At 35.8% G+C, this 23,253-nt stretch overlaps 2 protein-coding genes and 2 long non-coding RNA genes across 7 annotated transcripts in view; 2 read left to right on the forward strand and 2 right to left on the reverse strand.

Annotated features, from left to right (window-relative positions):
• Window positions 1–481: 481 nt before the first annotated feature.
• LOC125276790 (hyaluronan-binding protein 2-like) lies at window positions 482–15,744 on the reverse strand. The gene is made up of 14 exons (XM_048204630.1): window positions 15,609–15,744; window positions 11,768–11,897; window positions 11,601–11,687; window positions 11,140–11,247; window positions 10,936–11,052; window positions 10,638–10,748; window positions 7,180–7,351; window positions 6,787–6,881; window positions 6,407–6,526; window positions 5,682–5,973; window positions 4,852–4,994; window positions 1,237–1,371; window positions 1,004–1,149; window positions 482–836 (listed from the first exon to the last, which is right to left on the reverse strand). The coding sequence occupies exons 1-14, from the start codon at window positions 15,666–15,668 to the stop codon at window positions 675–677; spliced, it is 1,878 nt and encodes a 625-aa protein (XP_048060587.1). The 5' UTR covers window positions 15,669–15,744; the 3' UTR covers window positions 482–674.
• Window positions 15,614–17,112, forward strand: LOC125276791. The gene is made up of 3 exons (XR_007186756.1): window positions 15,614–15,733; window positions 16,115–16,185; window positions 16,447–17,112. It is a non-coding gene; the product is annotated as an uncharacterized LOC125276791 (long non-coding RNA).
• Window positions 15,844–16,579, reverse strand: LOC125276792. The gene is made up of 2 exons (XR_007186757.1): window positions 16,486–16,579; window positions 15,844–16,148 (listed from the first exon to the last, which is right to left on the reverse strand). It is a non-coding gene; the product is annotated as an uncharacterized LOC125276792 (long non-coding RNA).
• A 4,506-nt stretch (window positions 17,113–21,618) lies between the features above and the next one.
• Window positions 21,619–23,253, forward strand: part of atrnl1a (attractin-like 1a) — a 264,774-nt gene continuing 263,139 nt past the window's right edge. Inside the window, exons 1-2 of one of the 4 annotated variants that reach the window (XR_007186758.1) lie at window positions 21,619–22,089; window positions 22,184–22,444. Coding sequence is in view for 3 of the 4 variants with exons in the window: in XM_048204633.1 (XP_048060590.1) it covers window positions 22,070–22,089; window positions 22,184–22,444 (281 nt within the window). In the remaining variant the exon portion in view is untranslated. The remainder of the gene's footprint in view (window positions 22,090–22,183; window positions 22,445–23,253) is intronic. The other 3 variants (XM_048204633.1, XM_048204632.1, XM_048204631.1) reach the window with 3 other exon arrangements.

A 23,253-nucleotide genomic window follows, 5' to 3' on the forward strand; every position in this document is an offset into this window, starting at 1 on the left:
GTAATTTATTAATGTGAAGGTAAAGCTGAATTTTCAGCAGCCATTACTCCAGTCTTCAGTGTCACATGACTGAAATCATTATACTGATTTGGTGCTCAAGAAACATTTCTTATATTTATCAATGTTGAAAACAGTTTTTTTGATGAATAGAAAGAACAGCATTTATTTGAAATAGAAATCTTTTGTAACATAAATGTCTTTATTGCCACTTTTGATCAATATACTGCATCCTTTCTGAATAAAAGTATATATATATATATATATATATATATATATATATATATATATATATATATATATATATATATATATATATATGCATTACTGACCGCAACATTTTGAATGGTAGTGTATGTATAGCTAGCTAGTGGAGGCAAGAAACATTTCCTGTTACTGCTAGCTAGCTATATGGACACTAGAAATTAATATTAGGAAGGACACATCAAATTGGTCAAAAGCTAGAAGATATTTCAACAGTAGCTGTCTGAAATTGTGTATTTTAAAACTGTATTTTAAAAGTATTTATCCCCACGATGACACAATATGTTATTAATTAATCAAAAGAATCATCTTAAATTCTACAATACAAATTTGTACAAAGCACTACTGAGTCAGAGTACACAACAACAACAAAAACAAACCATTGTGGTTGTGGTTTATCTTTCATGGACATGCTACTGGCTCCCAATTTTTTCATTGATCCAGTCCAAGTATTTCATGACTCTTGTATAGACACCAGGCTTGTTCTTCTCTCCACAGCTGTCTCCCCAGCTCACTATACCATAGATATAGTGTATTTGATCCTTGGCACAGGTGAGAGGCCCACCTGAGTCACCCTGTCAGAAAGACAGAGAGATATAAAGTATTGACATCTGACAACAACAGAATTACTTTGTAGTAATTTTACTTTTCTCTCATATGTTTCAAAATGTCATTCTGGTTAGAGCAGCACCAGCTTTCAATATTAATAAACAACATTATACAGTTAAAAATGGTGACCCACCTGACAGGAGTCAACTCCTCCCTTGAGATAGCCTGCGCAAAGCATGCCGTCATCCAGCAAAGCTGCATATACTTTATTGTTTGAACAAGCCTCCTGAGAAATCAGCAAAACCTGTGCATCAAGCAAATGCATGGAGCCATACTCTGCTACAGACAGGAAGGAAAAGAGAATGGATTCAGTCCTTTCATTAATCAACTTTCAACAAAACTCAAAATGGACATATAGAGATATACACGTCTCTGTGGCTCCCCATCCTGAAATGCTGCATTCTGCTCCATCTGGGAAAGGTTCTTTGGGCAAGCAGGCAGCCTTCACAAACTGAGTTTCCTTAGCACATTCTCCTTTAGTAGCTTTCAGTTTTAATAGAGCTATATCACAAGAAAGAATGAAAATTAGAAATACAAGAAAATAAAACATTACAGACATTCAAAGTAGTTTGTGGATTTTTTGTTTATTATTATCACCAAATAGCCAGATTAATTGCTTAGAATTGCAACAATACTGTGAAGAATAATTACTTTTGTTTTGAAGTTCTGATTCTTGTCAGGATTTTATTTTGAAGTTCTTGTGTATTTATAGCTTATATTTATTCTCATGTCTGTTTTTTTTTTTTTTCCTAAATAAATACATGTACAGCACTTGGGAGAAAGGAGTGAGTAAATTCAGGCACTGCTTTAAGTATCATGTGCTGAAGAAGGCTGTGGAAATTACATCACTTTGTAGGCCAATCAGTCGGCAGTTAGCATCACACTGGTTCCCACAACAAAAACCCAATAGGTTTTTTTTTCCCATTGGTTTTTAGATTATCACAAAAAACAAGCTATGTGATCAACAAAAGTTTATGATACACATTTTGTCCATCAAGATCATTTTCTCAGATGAACACAACTTTTATAAATTTTGAAGCCCAAATGCAGTCGACAGAAGTAAAAAGCTAAAGGTAGGCTATAAACGAACTACACCATGGTCCCACGACTTTAACTTCACCACCGCTAAGCTTCCAACAACTCTTTCAGTTTTTATCTAAAACATTTTCCCAGAAAGTTTAAGTTAGATTAGTTTATAAGAGCACAATTATAAGCATAACAAGGCTGTCTTACCTGTTCGGCATGACATTTAATGTCCCCGACAGCCTCTGTAGTCTCATTTAGCCACTTGTTAGCAACCGCCTTTTTCAAGACACGTAACAAGTTAAATAAAATAGTGAGTGGGGTAATACTTATGTATTTTATGTTGTAGAATAAAATGTGAAAGTGTTTTTAGCTTGTGTTAACCACAGACCTTATTTCAGCCATTTTACCAAAATCCCATTAAAAAAACCCAATGACTTTGGGACGATGGAACCGGAAGTGCTAAAATGCTAACTTGTTTCCACGTTTTGGCCTACAAAGTGATGTCATACCCACACCACTCTGTATGAATGAGTGCACTACATAATTTCCACTATGGTGATGGCCACCACAAAACAATGGCTGACACTCAAAATAGTGCAATATATTAGAGTGATAGCCATAGGGGGCGATTTCGGACACAGTTAAGAAAAGGAATCACAAATTTCAAAATAAAAGCCTTATAAAAAGATTAAGAACAGAAAGCAAAACAAATAAATAAATACATAAAACAAAAATCATTACAAAAAATTTAAAACAATCTGTAACACTGACTATTATTAACTCTTTCCCCGCCATTGACAGAATTTTTCTTAATTTATGACACAACGCTTCCCCACCATTGACTGAATTTTCCGGCACTATTACGCTTTTTCTGAAAGAATACATAATCTCCGGATCAAAACACAGGCGAGGAAGAAGCCGAGTCAAGCGACAGAAGCATTGCTTATGCACATGTAAAAATAAATATTAAAAAGCATATACAAACCCAATTCCAAAAAAGTTGGGACACTGTACAAATTGTGAATAAAAACAGAATGCATTGATGTGGAAGTTTCAAATTTCAATATTTTACATATCAAATGTTTAAACTGAGAAAATGTATCATTTTAAGGGAAAAATAAGTTGATTTTAAATTTCATGGCATCAACACATCTCAAAAAAGTTGGGACATGGCCAAGTTTACCACTGTGTGGCATCCCCTCTTCTTTTTATAACAGTCTGTAAACGTCTGGGGACTGAGAAGACAAGTTGCTCAAGTTTAGGAATAGGAATGTTGTCCCATTCTTGTCTAATACAGGCTTCTAGTTGCTCAACTGTCTTAGGTCTTCTTTGTCGCATCTTCCTCTTTATGATGCGCCAAATGTTTTCTATGGGTGAAAGATCTGGACTGCAGGCTGGCCATTTCAGTACCTGGATCCTTCTTCTACGCAGCCATGATGTTGTAATTGATGCAGTATGTGGTCTGGCATTGTCATGTTGGAAAATGCAAGGTTTTCCCTGAAAAAGACGATGTCTGGATGGGAGCATATGTTGTTCTAGAACTTGGATATACCTTTCAGCATTGATGGTGCCTTTCCAGATGTGTAAGCTGCCAATGCCACACACACTTATGCAACCCCATACCATCAGAGATGCAGGCTTCTGAACTGAGCGCTGATAACAACTTGGGCTGTCCTTGTCCTCTTTAGTCCGGATGACATGGCGTCCCAGTTTTCCAAAAAGAACTTCAAATTTTGATTCGTCTGACCACAGAACAGTTTTCCACTTTGCCACAGTCCATTTTAAATGAGCCTTGGCCCAGAGAAAATGCCTGCGCTTCTGGATTATGTTTAGATATGGCTTCTTTTTTGACCTATAGTTTTAGCCGGCAACGGCGAATGGCACGGTGGATTGTGTTCACCGACAATGTTTTCTGGAAGTATTCCTGAGCCCATGTTGTGATTTCCATTACAGTAGCATTCCTGTATGTGATGCAGTGCCGTCTAAGGGCCCGAAGATCACGGGCATCCAGTATGGTTTTCCGGCCTTGACCCTTACGCACAGAGATTGTTCCAGATTCTCTGAATCTTTGGATGATATTATGCACTGTAGATAATGATAACTTCAAACTCTTTGCAGTTTTTCTCTGAGAAACTCCTTTCTGATATTGCTCCACTATTTTTTGCCGCAGCATTGGGGGAATTGGTGATCCTCTGCCCATCTTGATTTCTGAGAGACACTGCCACTCTGAGAGGCTCTTTTATACCCAATCATGTTGCCAATTGACCTAATAAGTTGCAAATTGGTCCTCCAACTGTTCCTTATATGTACATTTAACTTTTCCGGCCTCTTATTGCTACCTGTCCCAACTTTTTTGGAATGTGTAGCTCCCATGAAATCCAAAATGAGCCAATATTTGTCATGACATTTCAAAATGTCTCACTTTCAACATTTGATATGTTATCTATATTCTATTGTGAATAAAATATAAGTTTATGAGATTTGTAAATTATTGCATTCCTTTTTTTATTCACAATTTGCAAAGTCCCAACTTTTTTGGAATCGGGTTTGTAAATCAAAACAGTCTAATGTTCTGGAATGAAATATCGACCCAGGTATAGGACCGTGAAGCTTTGAGGGTGTTGATGGAAGCGATCTACTCCATCTGTTTTGGTCATCTTTCTAAATCCGATCCGGATGTAGTCTTAGACAAAAATGTGATTTTCTCAGCTTTTTGTTCAAAATGTTGCTTTATTTAATGAAACTTACCCACCTTCCAAGTGTTGATTAAAAAAAAAGAATGCATGAAGCTATGTTCAGATATTCATACAACAAAATATTCTGGGGGCCATGAAAGTTTTGTGAAAATGATTAAAAATGCTGGCTGGCAACTTTTTTTTTTTTTTTTTTTTTCATAAAATGGGGAAAGAGTTAAAACCCTGTTTATATGTGCAAATAAATGTCTACAATACACACCAATATCATTGTAGACAACGTCAGGAGTTTCCTTGTACTTCTCATGGACGATAGTGTTCTCCACCAGCACAGTCTGGTCTGTTGGCTCCTTCTGAACTAGATTTAATCCTCCCAATACAACACTGTAATCATGCTTTTTATCACTGTACACACAACAAAAGGAAATAAAACTAAGCTATGGTTACAAATAACAACAAAAAAGAAGCATGAAATAATGCAGATAAATTACATTTCAGACTTCAGGTTTCTCCACATTAGAAGTAAAATTTAATATTGAGAGCTCATAAATTCATTGTTTTAGGATGACAGTAAAATGATAATTCATAATGCTAACTGTTAATTAAATGCAGTATAATATGAACTAAATCAGTTTATAGTTCTCATGGATTGAAAAGCAAGGATGGGGCAAAAATAACAAGATGTTACATTTACACAATCGTCACTCACACTCACCCAATATGTGATTTGAAGAAAAGCACACATACCGCCAAAAAAAAGCAAACCAGACAGCACACATATTACCTTGTTTGAAATTAATAATATTAATAATTATAATAAAGCACAACATTTTCTTCTTGATCATTTTAGGGTAATCAGTAATTTAAAAAAATATATATTACCCTGTTTTTTTTTTTTTTACATGCACATTTAAAGCAATTTTGTCAGGTGCACAAAAGAGATTGCTTGCAAAATTCAAAACAGTTCAGATCTAACCATTAGGCTATAGTATCCTATCTCTGTTTGATACTTTAAATTGTCTTGGGTCACCATTTTTCTGTGGTCATTGGGTGAAATATGTTCTTTAATATTGTACTAAAGGCCATACTTACATGCAGTGGGCCGCAGTCAGCACCCAACAAGGCTTGATAAGGGTGCCTCCACAGATGTGTCTGTAGCCTTGGACAGATCCTTTAGGTTTGACCTGCACTGATACTTGCCATGGATGGGCTCCAGGAATAGCTTTAAGACCTCCATAAATCCGATTTAGTTGTTTTTTCGGCTCAGGTTTACCACAGGTAAGAAAGCTCCTTGTAAAAGTAATATTTGTAGTTGGTATGGTTGGTGGTGGAGTAGTGGTGATTATTCGGGCTGAACTGGTGCTCTCTGGGGTTGTGCTGGCATCTGGTAGGAGACATTTTTGGAAAAAGTGCAAAATCTGAGGATTTGTATCAATTCAGAGCGTGAAGTTGCTATTATAAAACAGTTAAGTAAACAATATGTTAATACTGAGTAACTTGCATTAATACGCAACTTTATTTTTTTTAACAACATACAGAAGAACTATCTGCCTTTTAAATCATTATGATCATTGTCAGCTTTACAAAGTAAAATACTGATCTACTAGCTATTTAAGCTTATTATTATTATTATCATCATCATCATCAATAAGCTTAAATAGCTAGTAGATCAGTATTTTACTTTGTAAAGCCAACAATGATCATAATGATTTAAAAGGCAGATAGTTCTTTTGTATGTTGTTAAAGACAATTTATTTCATTAATATCATTCATTCATTCTTAGACATTGCACATGGGTAACGATGAGGAAGTCTTACCTGTCTTAACTGGTATAGTTGGTTGGAGAGTAGTTACTATTGGTCTAAAAGTATCTATAAATGCAGCTGTGGTGGGGATAGCTTTAGTGGTGGTGGTCACCGTTTCTTTGGTAGTTGTTGCTGTGGAAAAAATTACAACATAAAAGGAATAGCTGAATTTGTGGGAAAACTAATGTGGAATAAAATTTGATGCAGATTTAGCAATGTTATGTCATGTAACTAATACATCTGCTAGGTCAGAGAGGGTTCAAAGATATTGCTTTATTCATTCAAGTGACTGAAGGCCATAGAGGTGCTGTATGTTAGTCTTGTTGAGTTTGAGCTCTTGATGGGAAAACATCAGATTATAAACCACACTGTGACTTTATTATCAGTCTTACCAGGTGAGGGACATTTTCTGACATCACAATAATCCCATCGAAGTCTCCTGTTCTTCTTTATAAAGCACCATGGCTTCTTATCTCCATCAGGGTTTCTATGATACAGAGGGATGCAGGATTTGCATTTGAGAGTTACTATGATTACAAGTCCACTGCTGATCAAGCCCAAATGCCCAGGTGTTTTTTTGACATGTGCACATTAAGTGGAATCAAAAAGTCTAAGAGCACATTGAAAATAAAAAAGTTGCCAAAAATTAATTTAAACCTGTAAATAAACAAAGTTTTAGGATTTTGAAAAAAAAAAAAAAAAAAAATGTTTTCAAATAAAATAAATTGCTAGGTCACTAATTAAATATGTAAGTCTCAGGCTTTTGGTCTGCACGTGTTTTTAACCTGCAGAAGTTGTGCGGTCCCAGGCCTTCACTAGATGCAAATGCAGTTGAAGGAAAAGATCCTTTATCCAGAACAAACTCAGAATTCCAGTCGAGACATTCGTCCCCTTCTTCAGTTTCTGACACCTTTCCTCTGTATGACTGTCCATCCCCCTCATAGCAGTCATTTGGGTCTGAGGATAGTCACAGCACACTATGACTGTGTGTTCATGTTGTTGTAATGTTACAATAAACTATAAAACAGGGAATTATATCACAGAAAAGACCCTTCTAGATCCTCATATCAATGTGCCAAAGTAAGTCAGATTCATTGATTCAGATTCATGTCTCACATGGTATAAACTGTAGAAAACTGGCATTCATGATTTTTTTTTACCTTGAAAAACATGTTTAAATATGTGTAATAATAATGTATATATGCATATATGTAAACATACTGTATGTAAATATTACTTTAGAACAGCATAAAAGTATGGCTATGGAAATGAGTATATTTTTGATATTATATGAATAAATGTGTGTATGTATATGTATGTCTATGTGCATCTTCATATGTATATATATATATATATATATGTTTACATTGTAGCCTGTTGATTATCTTTTATTCAAGGATTTCTTTAATATAGTGCTGGTAAACAGTTTTTTCCCCCTTAGAAATGTTACATTTTCAAAGAACGTCCATGTACCAAGTACCCATGAAGCTATGTTGACTGTTTTCACTGTTTGTCTCTCTATGATTGTCTATGTCCTCTATAAAAATAAAGTTAAAAAGAAGAAGAAAACTTTCATTTTACAATAATACTTGTGCAAACTCATATTTATCTAAGGTGTCAAATAATGTTATTTTAACTAGACGATTACACCTTTTGACATATTTTAGGTCAGTAAATCTTCTTTTTTTTTTGTCAGTTTGTGTTGAAACTAACTCATGAAACTAACATGTTTACAAAAATTGCTTTTCTAAGAAATCGGCACATTTTTAAATGTGCAATTTGTTTCTTAAAGATCTTTTTTTGTCATTGACCAATATAAGAGAGATATATAGGGCGGTGTATAATGAGAATAATAAACAATATATATATTATTTAAAAGTGTGTGTGTGTATATGTACACTGCCCTCCAAAAGTTTGGAAACGCCCTAGAAAAGTGGGGTTTTGGACAATATTGGCATGAATCCTTTTTAATTTGTGATAATTGCACTGATAAGGGACAACACAAACTATGAAAACATATTTTATTACATAAACAGTTTATACATAGAAAAAAAATTTTTTTCGATTCATCATAATATCCACCATTAGCAGCTATCTGACCTAAACTGGGTTCTAATTGGATCATTGTATTCTAAACTTAATTGGCAATCAAGTGTTAAAGCTATTAAAGTGTGCTGACCCAAAAATCTTTTACAAACCTGGGCCAAGTTTAAACCAGTAACCAATGTAATCAAAATGAAAATTATTATTGCTGGTCTTCAATGATAATGTAAAGTTACTTTAATGTATTTGCACCAAAAAATGATAAGGATTTATGCTGATATCGTCTAAAACCACACTTCGCCAGGGGTGTTTTCCAGTGGCAGGGCAGTATATATATATATATATATATATATATATATATATATTAGTATATAATGCCCATCAAAAAACTTGTTTCATATTTTTTCAACATGTCACATTTTCTAGTTATTTATGTATGAAGCACCAAAAAGATACATATATATACAGTGCCCTCCACAATTATTGGCACCCTTAGTAATTATGAGCAAAGGCGGCTGTGAAAATAAATCTGCATTGTTTATCCTTTTGATCTTTCATTCAAAAAATTCACAAAATTCTAACCTTTCATTGAAGGAAAACAGTTGAAAGTGGGGGGAAACTCACATTATGAAATAAATGTTTTTCTCCAATACACGTTGGCCACAATTATTGGCACCCCTAGAAATTCTTATGAGTAAAATATCTCTGAAGTATATTCCCATTCATATTTACATTTTTTAGCACACCAGGGTGATCATGAACATGAAATTGTCCAGCCATGACTTCCTGTTCCACAGGAGTATAAACATGAGGAAACACAAATGCCAAATTCCCATAATCATTCATCACAATGAGTAAAACCAAAGAATATAGTTCTGATGTGCAGCAAAAGATTGTTGAGCTTCACAAAATAGAAAGTGGCTGTAAGAAAATACCTAAAACATTGAAAATCCCCATTTCCACTATCAGGGCAATAATTGAGAAGTTCCAATCAACTAAAGATGTTACAAATCTGCCTGGAAGAGGATGTGTGTCTAAATCGTTTTAATGCACACTGAGGAGGAAAGTTTGAGTGGACAAAGACTCTTCTAGGATCACAGCTGGAGAATTGCAGAGATTAGTTGAGTTTTGAATCTCAGAAAGCCTAAAAAAAATGATCAAACAGCACCTACATTCCCACAAGTTGTTCGGGAGGGTTTCAAGAAAAATCCTCTGCTCTCATCCAGAAACAATCTCCAGCATATTCAGTTGTCAGACACGACTGGAACTTCAAACGGAACCGGCTTCTATGGTCAGATGAAACTAAAAAAGAGCTTTTTGGCAGCAAACCCACCAGATGGGTTTGGTGCACACATGGATAAAAAGTACCCCATGCCCACAGTTAAATATACTGCTGGATCTTTAATGTTGTGGGCCTATTTTTCTGCTGGAGGTCCTGGACATCTTGTTCAGATACATGGTATCATGGATTCTATCAAATACCAACAGATAAAAAATCAAAACCTGACCGCTTCTGCTAGAAATCCAATAATGGGCTGTGTTTGTCCATCAGGACAATGATCCAAAACAAACATCAAATCCAACACAAAAATGGGTCACTGAGCACAAAATGAAGCTTCTGCCATGGCCATCTCAGTCCCCTAACCTGAACCCTAAAGAAAATGAGTGGAGTGAACTGAAGAGAAGAAGCACCAACATGGAGCTGGGAATCTGAAGGATCTGGAGAGATTCTGCATGAAGGAATGATCTCCAAACTCATCAGGCATTATAGGTGAAGACTCAGAGCTGTTATCTTGGCAAAAGGAGGTTGCAAAAAGTTTTGAATAAAAGGGTGCCAATAATTGTGGCCAACGTGTTTTGGAGAAAAACATTTATTTCATAATGTGAGTTTCCCCCCACTTTCAATTATTTTCCTTAAATGAAAGGTTCGAATTTTGTGAATTTTTTGAATGAAAGATCAAAAGGATAAACAATGCAGATTTATTTTCACAGCTGCTTTTGCTCATAATTACTAAGGGTGCCAATAATTGTGGAGGGCACTATATATATATATATATATATATATATATATATATATATATATATATATATATGATTCTTTTTAATTAACTTGCAATACATTTTAAAAATGTCATATGTCATTAATTCAGAATCTTTTAGACTCTCTGTAATCTCTGTAATTGGCAAAATATATACTCACCGACTTGACAGTAATGTCCATCGAACCCCTCTGGGCAGATGCAATCAAAATCACCCTCTTCTGAAACACATCTGCCATTGTTCTGACAAGGGTTTGGTGCACATGGAATGGCTAAACAAAAAGACATAAACCATAAATCGACAAGTATACAACCCAAATTTCTAAGAAATATGATTAGTTGTAGACCAGTTTTACTTTTACTCTGAGCATTCTAGAACCAAACCTAGACCAAATGCTATGGTCTTTTATTAAGTAACTCTGGATCAGTGCAGCATGAGTTCAGTGCCCTAAGTCTTACGTGATTTGCAGTTTGGTGGTGCAAATGGTGGAATACACTTGCACTTGTAGTAGGGAGGAGCTGAGGTGAGAAGACACAGTCCTGTCCCACAGGTTCCTCTTTTACAAACCCTTTTCCCTAAAACAAACATCAAATGCTTCTCATAATGAGTTCAAAGATCTATATATGAATGTGCAGGTGGTGTGAAGTGATCTCATACAGTACCTCTCTCACACCTTCTACCTACAAACTGCCTGGGGCATTTGCATTTGAATTTATCCCTTTTTTCCTCACACACCCCGCCATTCAGGCATGGATTTGGGCTGCATTTTCCTGAATTACCAAAGGGGGAAACATATATTTGATCATAGTTTAGGTGATTTCAGTTTGATATAACATTTATAACATTATATTTTGGTTTGTATGTGAACCAAAATATAAACTCTTATTTTCAGGACGCTTTGATAAATAGAAAGTTTAAAATAACAGCATTTATTTGAAACAGACATCTTTGTGACATTAGAAATGTCTTTACTGTCACTTTTGATCAATTTAATGCATCCTTGCAGAGTATTTATTAATATTATATTAATTTCTTCCAAAACAAAGAAGAAAAAATCTTACTGAATAACTTTTGAATGGTAGCGTAAACAATACAAGGAAAAAATCTGTTGAATGAATCATACCTCTGAGGCCTTGAAGCTCAAACAGCCAATCGTTGCCATCGTCATCATCATCAGTGTCGTCTGAGGTGTCAAACTCAGCCTTCAGGTCTGATATAAGTTACAAATAGAACACTTGCAAGATGTATATGCATATGTATTATATTTCAACACAAAAGCTGACTTCTTACCCTGCAATCTTCCTTTGCCTCTCTTTCCATGATGTTTACCAGGACCCCCTTGTTTCTCATGGTGCCCATGTCTATCACGTCCAACATGCTTATCATGCTTATCATGTTTGTCATGTTTCTCTTTCTTCAACTGTTGAGAGTGAGAAACTTGCTCAGAAAATGCATTATTTTTATATTATTTTTTAACTAAACGTGATTCATATCTGATGTTCAAATATTAGAGAATATAAATTAAAATGTGGTTACTGTATAGGCAAAGATTTGCTTTTGACCATCATTTGACCAAGTACAAAACAAAACATAATATATCATCACTTAATTTTCATTCAGATGAAAAAACTGAAATATAATGTATTTTAGCTTGTTACCTGACAGTGTTCCAGTAGCGGGACACACTTGGCACACTTTTTATATTGCCCCTTTCCCCCATCACATATTTTAGTAATCATCATAAATTAGGTATCATTCGAGTGATTTAAAAACGTTTATACTACGGAGCTGTTGAATGCTTGAATCTGATTGGTTGACGAACGTTCAAAGAATTATTTTCAGTGAAACGCACATCTAAAGTAGTTCTAGACAGATCTTGACCACATTACAGTTCCATATCACTTCCCCAAATGATTTAAAGGTGCTCTAAGTAAGCATGACAGCTAGTGGTTGAAATGGGTACTGCAGTCCAAATTCAAAATATTGTTTGCCCCGCCCCCTCCTCCTCAGACTCGACGCTCTTGCGGGTTGCAGGTTGTTTTGAAGACACGCAACAGGAGCGATCTCAATTGATACTGGAAGGTGAGGAGACTTACACACTGTAAGATAATTAGTTGATTTATTGATTTATGATAAGTTGATATCGCATTTTAATATGTTCCCGTTCATAGAGATTTTTAGATAGATGCTGATGTCGGGTAGAATCTGCGATCTCTGACCCATTTTGTTCGCTGGCTTTCACGGTTGCAATTCGCTGTGTTTTCCACCAACTGGCAACCCGGGGTGGCGAAATATTACTGGGTAAATTGACGACGTGCAGTCTTGCACAGACCAAAATAAAAACAGACATTCTGACACGGAACGCAAATTTCAAAGTAAAATAACTTTTAGCAATGGTTTTCAGAGAAACGAGTATGTGAACTGAGCATGTTTAATAAATATCTGCAAACATATTATGGTATTTTTATGTTTAAGTACAGTCAAAAACTTACATAGAGTACCTTTAAGTTATTTCAAAAGGTCTTTACAGCCTACAACAGCATAGCAAAAGAAACAAAACCCACAACGACACTGACCAAAATAATTATAGGATAAAATGACAAATTTTTTCTTTTTTTTCTTTTACGTTACCGCAAAATACGTTTTATTATGTCCTGAAAGAAACCAGCGGCATCATTTCATGGCAGACCCTGATGACGTCATCCAATCTTACTCCCTCGACTTCACAGTCCCACTTTCTTCACACAACTTTTTCCAGCACTTCAAAGCTCAAAAGTCTGAATATTATCCAATTTAAGTGTTATTTTTAATATGATTACCAAAAATATTTTTGTTCATACTACAAAGATTGTCCTCATTTGTAAAACTAAAAGTCAATCAATCAAAAACCACAGCCAATCAGAACACAGCGTGGGCGGGCTCTCGCGGCATTTGCGCTGCACCAGAGACTATGATTAAATTTGACAGCACTCAAAAGGAATGGATAAATACATAATCAATTCCACAAATACTACACCGTTTAAACCGGTTTAAACATTATTAAAAATACATACTGAGCTACTAAAACAATCTTTGTCATAGAATACAGTTGTTTGTTCACAGTTTGAACGTTCTTGCTTCCATTAGTTTAATTTCAAGATCTGAGGTGAATTATCCATTGTTGCTTTTACTACAGCCTCAAAGCTGGGAGCAAATGATATTCAAAGTCACATTACACGCTTTTAACACTGAATAAAACACATAAACATTACCTGAGATTATAATTGTCATACTTTGTGTTGTTGTTCTAGCCGCAACTTCCCCAAAAAATAGAAACCATTTCTGCTTGTCACCGTCGCTGGTTAGGACAACCGGTAACTTAAACACCTTTGATTGGTCATTATTTTCAACAGAAATCCCTGTGATTGGCTACAATACTCAATGCATCTACATCACTTTCCCGTCGAAAACGCGCTCTCTCAGCTGGACTGAGTGGCAAAAGAACCTGCTGCATGACTGGATTTATTAGGGGAAACGGCAAAAACGCGAGTAAAACTAACGAATTACACTAAAGGTTGGAATTGAAAGTGTTCATTACAACTTGTCAAATAAACCTAATCCATGGATATTGACATGCAGCCAGGAGTCGTGTTTCCTGACATTTATATGTGCCTGATTTCGACGCCGGGGAAATACATAAAGCAAATCTGCCTGTGAATATTTTATATAACTACAATATAGGTAGGTTTAAATCCACGTAATCACTTATATCAATGTTATATCGTCATATTGTCCAGCCCTAAAATATATAGTTTTTATAGTATAGCCATATATAGTTTTATAGTATAGTTTTTGTCAGTGTTGTTTATTTAAAAACACCCAATTATGCAGAATATAAGATGGAAAGTATTTAATTGATGAGTTATCAACATAATATATAACAATAAAATATATATGGTATGATTTTACCTCAAAATCCAACAATTTGACACAAAATGATAACTGCAAATCCATGTTTCTCTGCCTGGAGTCCAGCTGTTTCTGTGAATTTCATCGATCCATTTTTTCTGTAGCTTTCTGCAGTCTTTAAATATATACCTCAGGTTTTGTGTCAAAGCTATTTGTACAGTCAATCGCAAAGCTCTTTCCCGTTTTGGATGTGTTTTGTGTGTTTTTCGCGACATTCACGCTGAAAACCAATGCTACCACTCAGTCTTTTGCCACTTAGTGGGCGTGACCGCAGTCGTGACGGTCTACGGGGACGTCACGTGCATAGCGCCATTGATTTTACATGACACGAATATAACAACCAGGTCGCTTTAATTTACTTACTTTTCTGTTTTATTTAACAATACAAATTATTTATTATACATAGTAATATAGGCTAACACCATTAATCCTGCATGCAATGAATAAAATTATATAAATTGCATTGACTTGACCAGGCAGCCATACCCAATTAACGCCCTTGAAAGAAACACAATCTTTTTCTCCCGCTCTCTCTCACATAAACGCACACACTCGCACAAAAACGTGTTTTCCGCGCTGCTCTTACGAATTAATCAGTAAAATAGTTTAGCAACTTAAAACCTACATGACATTTCTCACCAGTGATGTAATAACTGTGTGCTTATTGAAGTAGATAAACTTACAGTTTCGCACTATTTTTGACAGACGCACAGACTCAGGTAACTTAGGCTAATTCACATATGCTCTCTCTCTCTCTCTCTCTCTCTCTCTCTCATATAATTGAGTTAATAACTGTATTAAGTGTGACTAAACTTGGTAATTTTTCAGCAATTTAAGAGTCTAAATTAATTTGTAAAATGTATATTTTGTATAAATTAAAAGGATGAGTTAAGTACATTTGCTTTACAGTAAACTTAAACTTCTACAACTTCTTTTACACTTTCATTTTTTTTGAAGCTGCTTTCTCTTCTGCAATAAAAAAGTGTCTTCTTTAAAAAGAGACTAACCTTAGGTCTGTATTCCAAAGCATTCACGAATAACAGTCATTTAAGTTTAGATCTATGCTCAAAAAGGGGATGACTGTTAACAGGTTCAGATTAACAAAAGTCTTATGTTCACAGCATAGTAAGTATTGTAAGGTAATGAATCTATGATATATCAGTATATAATTGTTCATACACACCTGTGCAGGGATAATGACCGCACAGAGAAAGAGGAGAAGCAGCCACAGCTTGAGATTCATGCTGGCCGTTTGTCTCTTGGGGAGTGACACACTGCAGACCTACTCTGAGTCTTACAGTGTATAAGGTCAGTGTCCTGTGAGTGCGTGGGTGTGTGTATCTATACAAGTACGTGTGAGGGGTTAATAGGCATATACATGTGAGGATCTGTGCAACTGACAAAAGTCAAAACACTTATTTTTGTATTTCAAAAGTTTTATATTCAGCTTGAGTACAGCAAGTAAAATCTGCTACAATTCTTTGGTCATTACATGACTAACATTAGTATCTACAGGCTACTTTTTTAATGTTTGAAAATATGTTAAAATGAAGGAATTCTGAATAATTCAATAAGCAGTGAATGTATCAACAAAAAGTCCTGCAGTCAGAGAATGTTTCTGGATTAATGGATAGGTTGGCAGTTCACAGATCATATTGACAAAGCAGGATACTGTTTGTTTCATTGCAGACTTTGTCCGAAGTGTGGGTTGTGAGAGGTTATGCTTGCAGAAGAGGAAAGATATCAGTATAAATACAAAGGTAAAAGGCAAAACGTATACTATAAATATATAAAAGGCCCCATGAGCAATAAAAATGTTTTTATTTTTTTTTAAGTTTTTAGTCCTCATCTGTTTGAGCTCTGAGGCCATATGTATTTTAGTGTACTCCCAAGAGTTGAGAAAAACTATGCTAATTACATATAAGGAAACAATTGTGAATTATATGTTTAAAAAAAAAAAGTTGCCAATTTTGTCTATTATTTTGAATAGTCCTCAATGAAAACAGATGGTGTTATTACAGCAGGGGCTAATTACCATACTAATGCTGTGTTCCATTTACCTGGCGTCAAAACTGGAAGAGGGATGTTGGAGCTGGGAATGGCGTCACAACCAAGTTGAAGATGAATGCGTCCTTGTGCTTGCTCTTTCGGAAAACAAAGACATAAAAAGGGGTATTTTGCACAGATAATTCTGAAGTATCATGTCCAAAGAGGTCGGATAGTACTGTGTGGACCACTGAGTTTATTGAAACAAACAAACAGAAATGATAATAAACAACATATTATTACTGTTTCACTACAGCTGATGCTCTGAGCAGCCATATTGGATTCTGAAGTCGGGGGTTGTTGCGCTTACCCCAAGTTCCCTACATTGAGGGGGCATTCCAGTTAAAAGTTCCCATGGGCTTAGGAATTTCCCATGTAACGCAATGCACCATTACTGTGGCAGGACTCTGGCCTCTTGTTTGACTAGCAAAATCAAGTAAACAATCTTCTGTTCTACTTAAAAAAGTTGCAGGCCTTCACTATGCATCTCAAAAGGCCTTATTCTACTCATTAAGAGTAACTGTTTTAATTCTAGTCCTACACTATATTGCCAAAAGTTTTGGGGCGCCTGCCTTTACATGCACATGAACTTTAATGACATCCCATTCTTAATCCGTAGGGTTTAATATGGAGTTGGCCCACCCTTTGCAGCTATAACAGCTTCAACTCTTTAGGAGTGTGTTTATGGGAATTTTTGACCATTCTTCTAGAAGGTGTGAGGTCAGGCATGTTGGCGAGAAGGCCTGGCTCGCAGTCTCCGCTCTAATTCATCCCAAAGGTGTTCTATCGGGTTGTGGTCAGGACTCTGTGCAGGCCAGTCAAGTTCCTCTTTCACATTGCTCTTGAGCTAATCTGAAGGCCACACGAAGTTTGGAGGTCTGTAGCTATTGACTCTGCAGAAAGTTGGCGACTTCTGCGCACTGTGCACCTCAGCATGCGCTGACCCCGCTCTGTGATTTTACGTGGCCTACCACTTTGTGGCTGAGTTGCTGTTGTTCCCAATTGCTTCCACTTTGTTATGATACCACTAACAGTTGACTGTGTAATATTTCACGAATGGACTTATTGCACAGGTGGCAACCTATCACAGTACCACGCTTGAATTCACTGAACTCCTGAGAGTGACCCATTCTTTCACAAATGTTTCTAGAAGCAGTCTGCATGCCTAGGTGCTTGATTTTATACACCTGTGGCCATGGAAGTGATTGGAACACCTGAATTCAATGATTTGGAGGGGTGTCCCAATATTTTTGGCAATATAGTGTATGTATGTTAAAAGTTTAGTGCCTCTACAGCATCTTCAGTATCTGACCACAAGAGGGCACTAGAATATCTCTTTTCCCATTGATGCACTTTACCATATGTCACCACCGAACTACAGCTTTTTAAAATAGGCCTATAATTTCCATAATAACAACAAACTAAGAGGATGATTTTGTGAATGTAATATTACAGTTAAAATTCTAAATTAATATTGATATTATCTAATGATAGCCAAAGTAGATTTTAATTTTAATCACTGTAACATTTTTCTCAGTGGAAACAAGTGCATTTCTAAATAAATAATACTGCATCTATGCATCTTTTTAATCTCCTGCCCTTTGTAATGTATTGCAACACTTTACACAAACAAACACTGCTTTTTCTTCAGTGTTGTTTTCAGAGCAATCTCCAGCTGCCTCTAATTTGTGCATCAGTCACATGATAAAGGCTATGATGAAATAGTGCAAGCTAACCCTCTCTCTCTGTATCAGACCTTGCATCCCAATTTGCATACTATCCACCCTAAATAGTATTTAATATTACTAATGTCACATACTATTTAGGATGCATAGTATGCACATTGATAAGCAGGCATAGTTTCTGTTATTGGGCAATGGACGATTGTGTAGGTCTGGTGACAGTGATGTACAGTATGTGTGTTTAATCTTAAAATGTAGGTTTAATAATTCTAGAAAATAAAAAATATATAGTAAATTATTATTATATTATTATTATTTAATAAGTACTTTTTTCCCACAATGTTCTACACACAGCTATTCTGTAGTTGTACTGCAGTCAGGACAGATGGTTGGCTCTATTGCGTAATCTGTTTCTGCTATAAATCGTTTACAGAATGTGATATCACATGTTTATCCTCCTCGTCAGTGTTCCACAACCACTTTCATTGCAGGTGCTTTGGCTGATGTATTCACTATGACCTACTTCAAGTTATCCAAGACGGATAATCTAAAACACAGCAAAATAAACCAAAACTGTCTCATGGGCCTTGTACTTTAAAATTAGACACATTTAATAATACTTAAGAGACTGACAAGCCATGTCAGTTTCTTTGTTTTAGTATTAACTTCTATATATTTTATAACAATGATGCCTGGGTTTGCTGTCATTTATCAATGTGATTTTGCACATGCTATAACATGTAAATCAAAATGAAAATTTGCTGAATGTCATAAAATCTTCAACTGGCAAATGTTTAAATGGCAATTCCTGTAGTAGCAACTCATCAAATCTAGTTTTGCTTCCCATGCCTTAATCAACCTCGATTATCTCCCTTTCCAGTGGGGCAGCCAGATTACACAAAGTGGTACAAATTTGGCTAATATCAAAGTTTTTTTCCCTTTATAAATACAAAGGATGCCACGACTTTTTGTTTTCCTTGGTTTCTATCAACAGAGCCAATCTAATTTCCTGAGAGAGAAAGAGCAGTTCTCCTGAGTGAGATAATTTTATTCTCTCCCACAGTGTGCAGTGATGGCTGTGTATATGGCCTTCTGAGAATGTTGTTGACATCTTACCCAGATGATACATCTTCATTTGTTTATACTTGGCATACAGTCATTTTCTGTCGTCCTATGTAATGATCACTGCAAAAGCACACTCGCTTCAGTCTCACTAAAGTAAAAACTTTGTAGGCCTAGTTTATTTTGTGAATACATTTGTCAATCAAAGAAAATGATGGGATTGTGCCGAGTTATAAATGTATATGATTTGTACAGAAGAGTTGATGACATTCCCGCCCTGCATAGGATGTCCAGAATCTTGTTTGAGAGCAATGAACTGTTACACTGTTTTTTTTTTTTTTTTTGCGTGTTTGACATTGTACATTGTACTCAGAGCTTCTTGCACATCTTTTCCAATGTGGTTTTATACTGCAAATGGCTAATAAAGTGAACTGTGAACTGAAATATCTTCAATACTGCAAAATGCAAAAAAGTGTGAATTCTCTACATTTTAATTTGTTTATGCTTATTCCACATATGACCTTATTAATATGCGGTTTACGTGACTTGATCCTCATCATCACCCTCATCACTCATGCTTATTTATCCCATGAGGTATCTTAAGAAGTATTTAGCTCAGATAAGTGAACAATAGACTATTTTTCAGATAAACAGTCACACACCCTCAAATATTCTGAAGGCTGATCCAGAAATATGACTAAGTTTCTGGGAAAATGTTGATGTCCATTTCACAGATAAACATTCCAGTTAGCTTAATGCTTTATTGACTGTTGTAGCAATGTAAGGTGCAATAGTCTTTACTTTCTTATTGTGATGTATATCCAAGTAAAAGGGCTTCTCAAACAAGAAAAAATGTAGGTCGGGACTTCATTTTGTCAATCGGGAATTAATTAGATGGTGTGATCTCATGTGAGTGACAGGTTGCCCTGCCCTTGTGCCAGTTAACACGTCACCAGAATCAGAGATGTCGCTGCAAGAGGGAGGGGAAGTTATGCTGCATTCACGCCATTTCGAAATTACCATAAATAAAGCTCTGTATATTTGTAATACACCACTTGAAGTTGAACACACCTTAAAGGAATAGTTCACTTTCAAATTAAAATTTCCTGATAATTTACATCCAAGATGTCCATTTTCTTCTTTCTTCGGTCGAAAAGAAATGAAGGTTTTTGATGAAAACATTCCAGGATTTTTCTCCATATAGTGGACTTCAATGGGCCCCAAATGGTTGAAGGTCAAAATTACAGTTTCGGTGCAGCTTCAAAGCGTTCTACACGATCCTAGACGAGGAATAAGGGTCTTATCTAGAGAAACCATCACTCATTTAAAAAAAAAAAAAAAAAAAATATAAATTTTAACCATAAATGCTCATCTTGAACTAGCTCTCTTCTTCTCTATTTGAAATCCAGCAGTGTAGACACTGCTAAGTGTATTACTGTCCTCCACAGGTCAAAGTTTGAACTAATTGTTATATACTTGCACTAGCATATTGTATATGACAATTTAGTTCAAACCTTGACCTGTGGAGGGCAGTAATACACTTAGCACTGTCTACATTGCTGGAATTCAAATAGAGAAGAAGAAAAGAGCTAGTTCAAGATGAGCATTTATGGTTAAAATTTATACCTTTTTTTTTATTTTTTTATTTTTTAGAAAATGAGTGATGGTTTCTCTAGGTAAGACCCTTATTTCTCGTCTGGGATAGTGTAGAATGCTTTGAAGCTGCACTGAAACTAATTTTGACCTTCAACCGTTTGGGGTCCATTGAAGTCCATTATATGGAGAAAAATCCTGGAATGTTTTCATCAAAAACCTTAATTTCTTTTCGACTGAAGAAAGAAAGACATGAACATCTTGGATGACATGGGGGTGAGTAAATTATCAGGAAATTTTAATTTGAAAGGGAACTAATCCTTTAAATCGCAGTGGTCAGGTGGTACAGCGGCCATGTGGTACAAGTTGTAATTACAAGTTCTACATGTGAAGGCTTTTTACAATTCAGAATCATTACAGTAATTATAACATGATGTGAATGTAGAAAATAGGAGAAAACAACTTTGGTTGTTTTGAGATCATTAGAAAATATTGACAACGTATTTTGTATTCTGCAGAAGAAATAATACATACAGGTTTGGAGTAGCTAAATGATGACAGAATTTTCATTTTTAGGTGGAGTGTTCCTTTAAGTTGTGACCTTGAGGAAAAAAAAAGAAGAAAAAAAAGAATGGTCTCGTAGAACTTCAGTACCTCCCCTATGTTCAGACCACAACTTTTATAACCCGCACGACGCGCATGCAGCTCTGCACAAATGAACAGGGCGCTATCGCTTTAAATGTAAGACGACTAAGAGTTTCCAATCCTACTATGATGAAGGATTGGCTCTTGAATATTAATTGTGTCACGTGACTGATTGGACGCGCAGGGAAGGTTACCAAGCAACGTCAGCGTAATCTAATTAATATTCATAAGCCAAACCTTTTCCGTAGTAAGATTCGTCATTTGGCTCTGAGCTCAGCAGGAGCAGCAGTAGGGAACTGCACATTGTTTTGGATAGGAGTTGAGCTGTCATTCGTCTCCGAGTGCATCTCTGAGAGAAACAAAGGCGAAACGGCAACAACAGCACGACTTACTGTTTGGAAAGGCATGCTCAAATCACGCAGTTATTTTTTCGACTATGTTGGCATAGTTTTTGAATAACTGCACATCTGTATCTTATGTCGCTATTTCTGGAACGATATAAATGACATGGTTTTTGGCTTTTTATGAATAACGCGCTGAGGTGGATGTTCATCCTCTAGAACAGACTGGAGAAAGTTACGTTACATATTGGTTAATAAATTCATGCGTTTTGGCAATGACAACAAGCTACACATTGTAAGAAAACCAGGAGTATTTCTCTGCTCTGTAGAGAGTTCCGAATTAAAAACTTGAAGTCTAATGAAGACAGTAACCTTATCTCTATGTTTAGATCAGAGGAGAACAGGAGGATGGATTTTGGCAGAAGAAGAATGTCTTCACGCTTCTCCACGAGGTGTTTCTTATGTAGGACTGAGGAGCTCAGGACGTACCTTTTCACGTTTATGATTTTTTACCTGCTAATATGCACTGAAGGATCCTATTCCAAAACCTGTGATAAAAACTGCATCTTTGGAAGATGTATCAATGGAACTTGCGTCTGTGACCAGGGATGGGCTGGAGATCAATGTCAACATTGCCAAGGGAAATTCAAGTGAGTAACGCTTTTCCCTCCGGGTAACAGGTTCATTGTTTGCAAACAACGTTTACATGTGGCGATAGCAGTACATTCCCTTCTTGGTTAAATGTTTGCCTTACTGTTATTAAGAGCACAAAGGCCAGAAAGCCCCCCCCCCCCCCCCCCCCCACATACAGCATATCAGCATATCTTCAGAAGGGAATTAGATATATGTTAGATACTTAGATAATATAGACAATGCATCTGCAAATGTTTTTAAATAATTTTAATATGGCACACATGCATTAAAAATAGAAAACAACATATTGCTTACTACATAATTCACCCTTAAAAATAAAGTCTTAGAACCCCTGCATTGCTCAAAGGGTTCTTTAGGTTATTAAAATGTTCTTTACACTAAGAAAAATAAAATGGTTCTTTTAGGATATGATCACTGAAAGGTTGTGTGGGGAACCAAAAATGGTTCTTCTATATAGCATTGCTGTGAAAATCTCCTTTTGGAATTTTTAAGAGTGTGTAATAGTCAGAAACTGAGTGTAAGATTCATTAAAGATTATAAGTTGGTGTAAAGTGTAGTCAAGTCAGAACACAACATAGAGATCTCTTCATCGTGTCATAACTATGAATTCATCAGACACGATATAACAGTATGGGTATTGAGATTGTGGATTCCCATCAGGTCAAACTTTAAGTTTACATGCAGAAATGTATGTGGGAGAACTCTTTTGATTGAACCATAGTGAAGGTAAATCACTAAAGATATCTCTTTAAAATCTCATTTTATTTCTCTGAGACACCAATGCGATATATGGGAGAGCAAATTG

This window comes from Megalobrama amblycephala, linkage group LG10 (assembly GCF_018812025.1).
Source record: "Megalobrama amblycephala isolate DHTTF-2021 linkage group LG10, ASM1881202v1, whole genome shotgun sequence".
Lineage (NCBI taxonomy): Eukaryota > Metazoa > Chordata > Actinopteri > Cypriniformes > Xenocyprididae > Megalobrama > Megalobrama amblycephala.

Coding starts and splice junctions, on each gene's coding strand:
- LOC125276790 (XM_048204630.1), bottom strand. CDS start 15,668: ATGAATCTCAAGCTGTGGCTGCTTCTCCTCTTTCTCTGTGCGGTCATT. Junction 10,749..10,935: donor ACCACCAAACTGCAAATCAC/GTAAGACTTAGG, acceptor CTTTTTGTTTAG/CCATTCCATGTGCACCAAAC. Junction 1,150..1,236: donor ATGGGGAGCCACAGAGACGT/GTATATCTCTAT, acceptor TCCTGTCTGTAG/CAGAGTATGGCTCCATGCAT.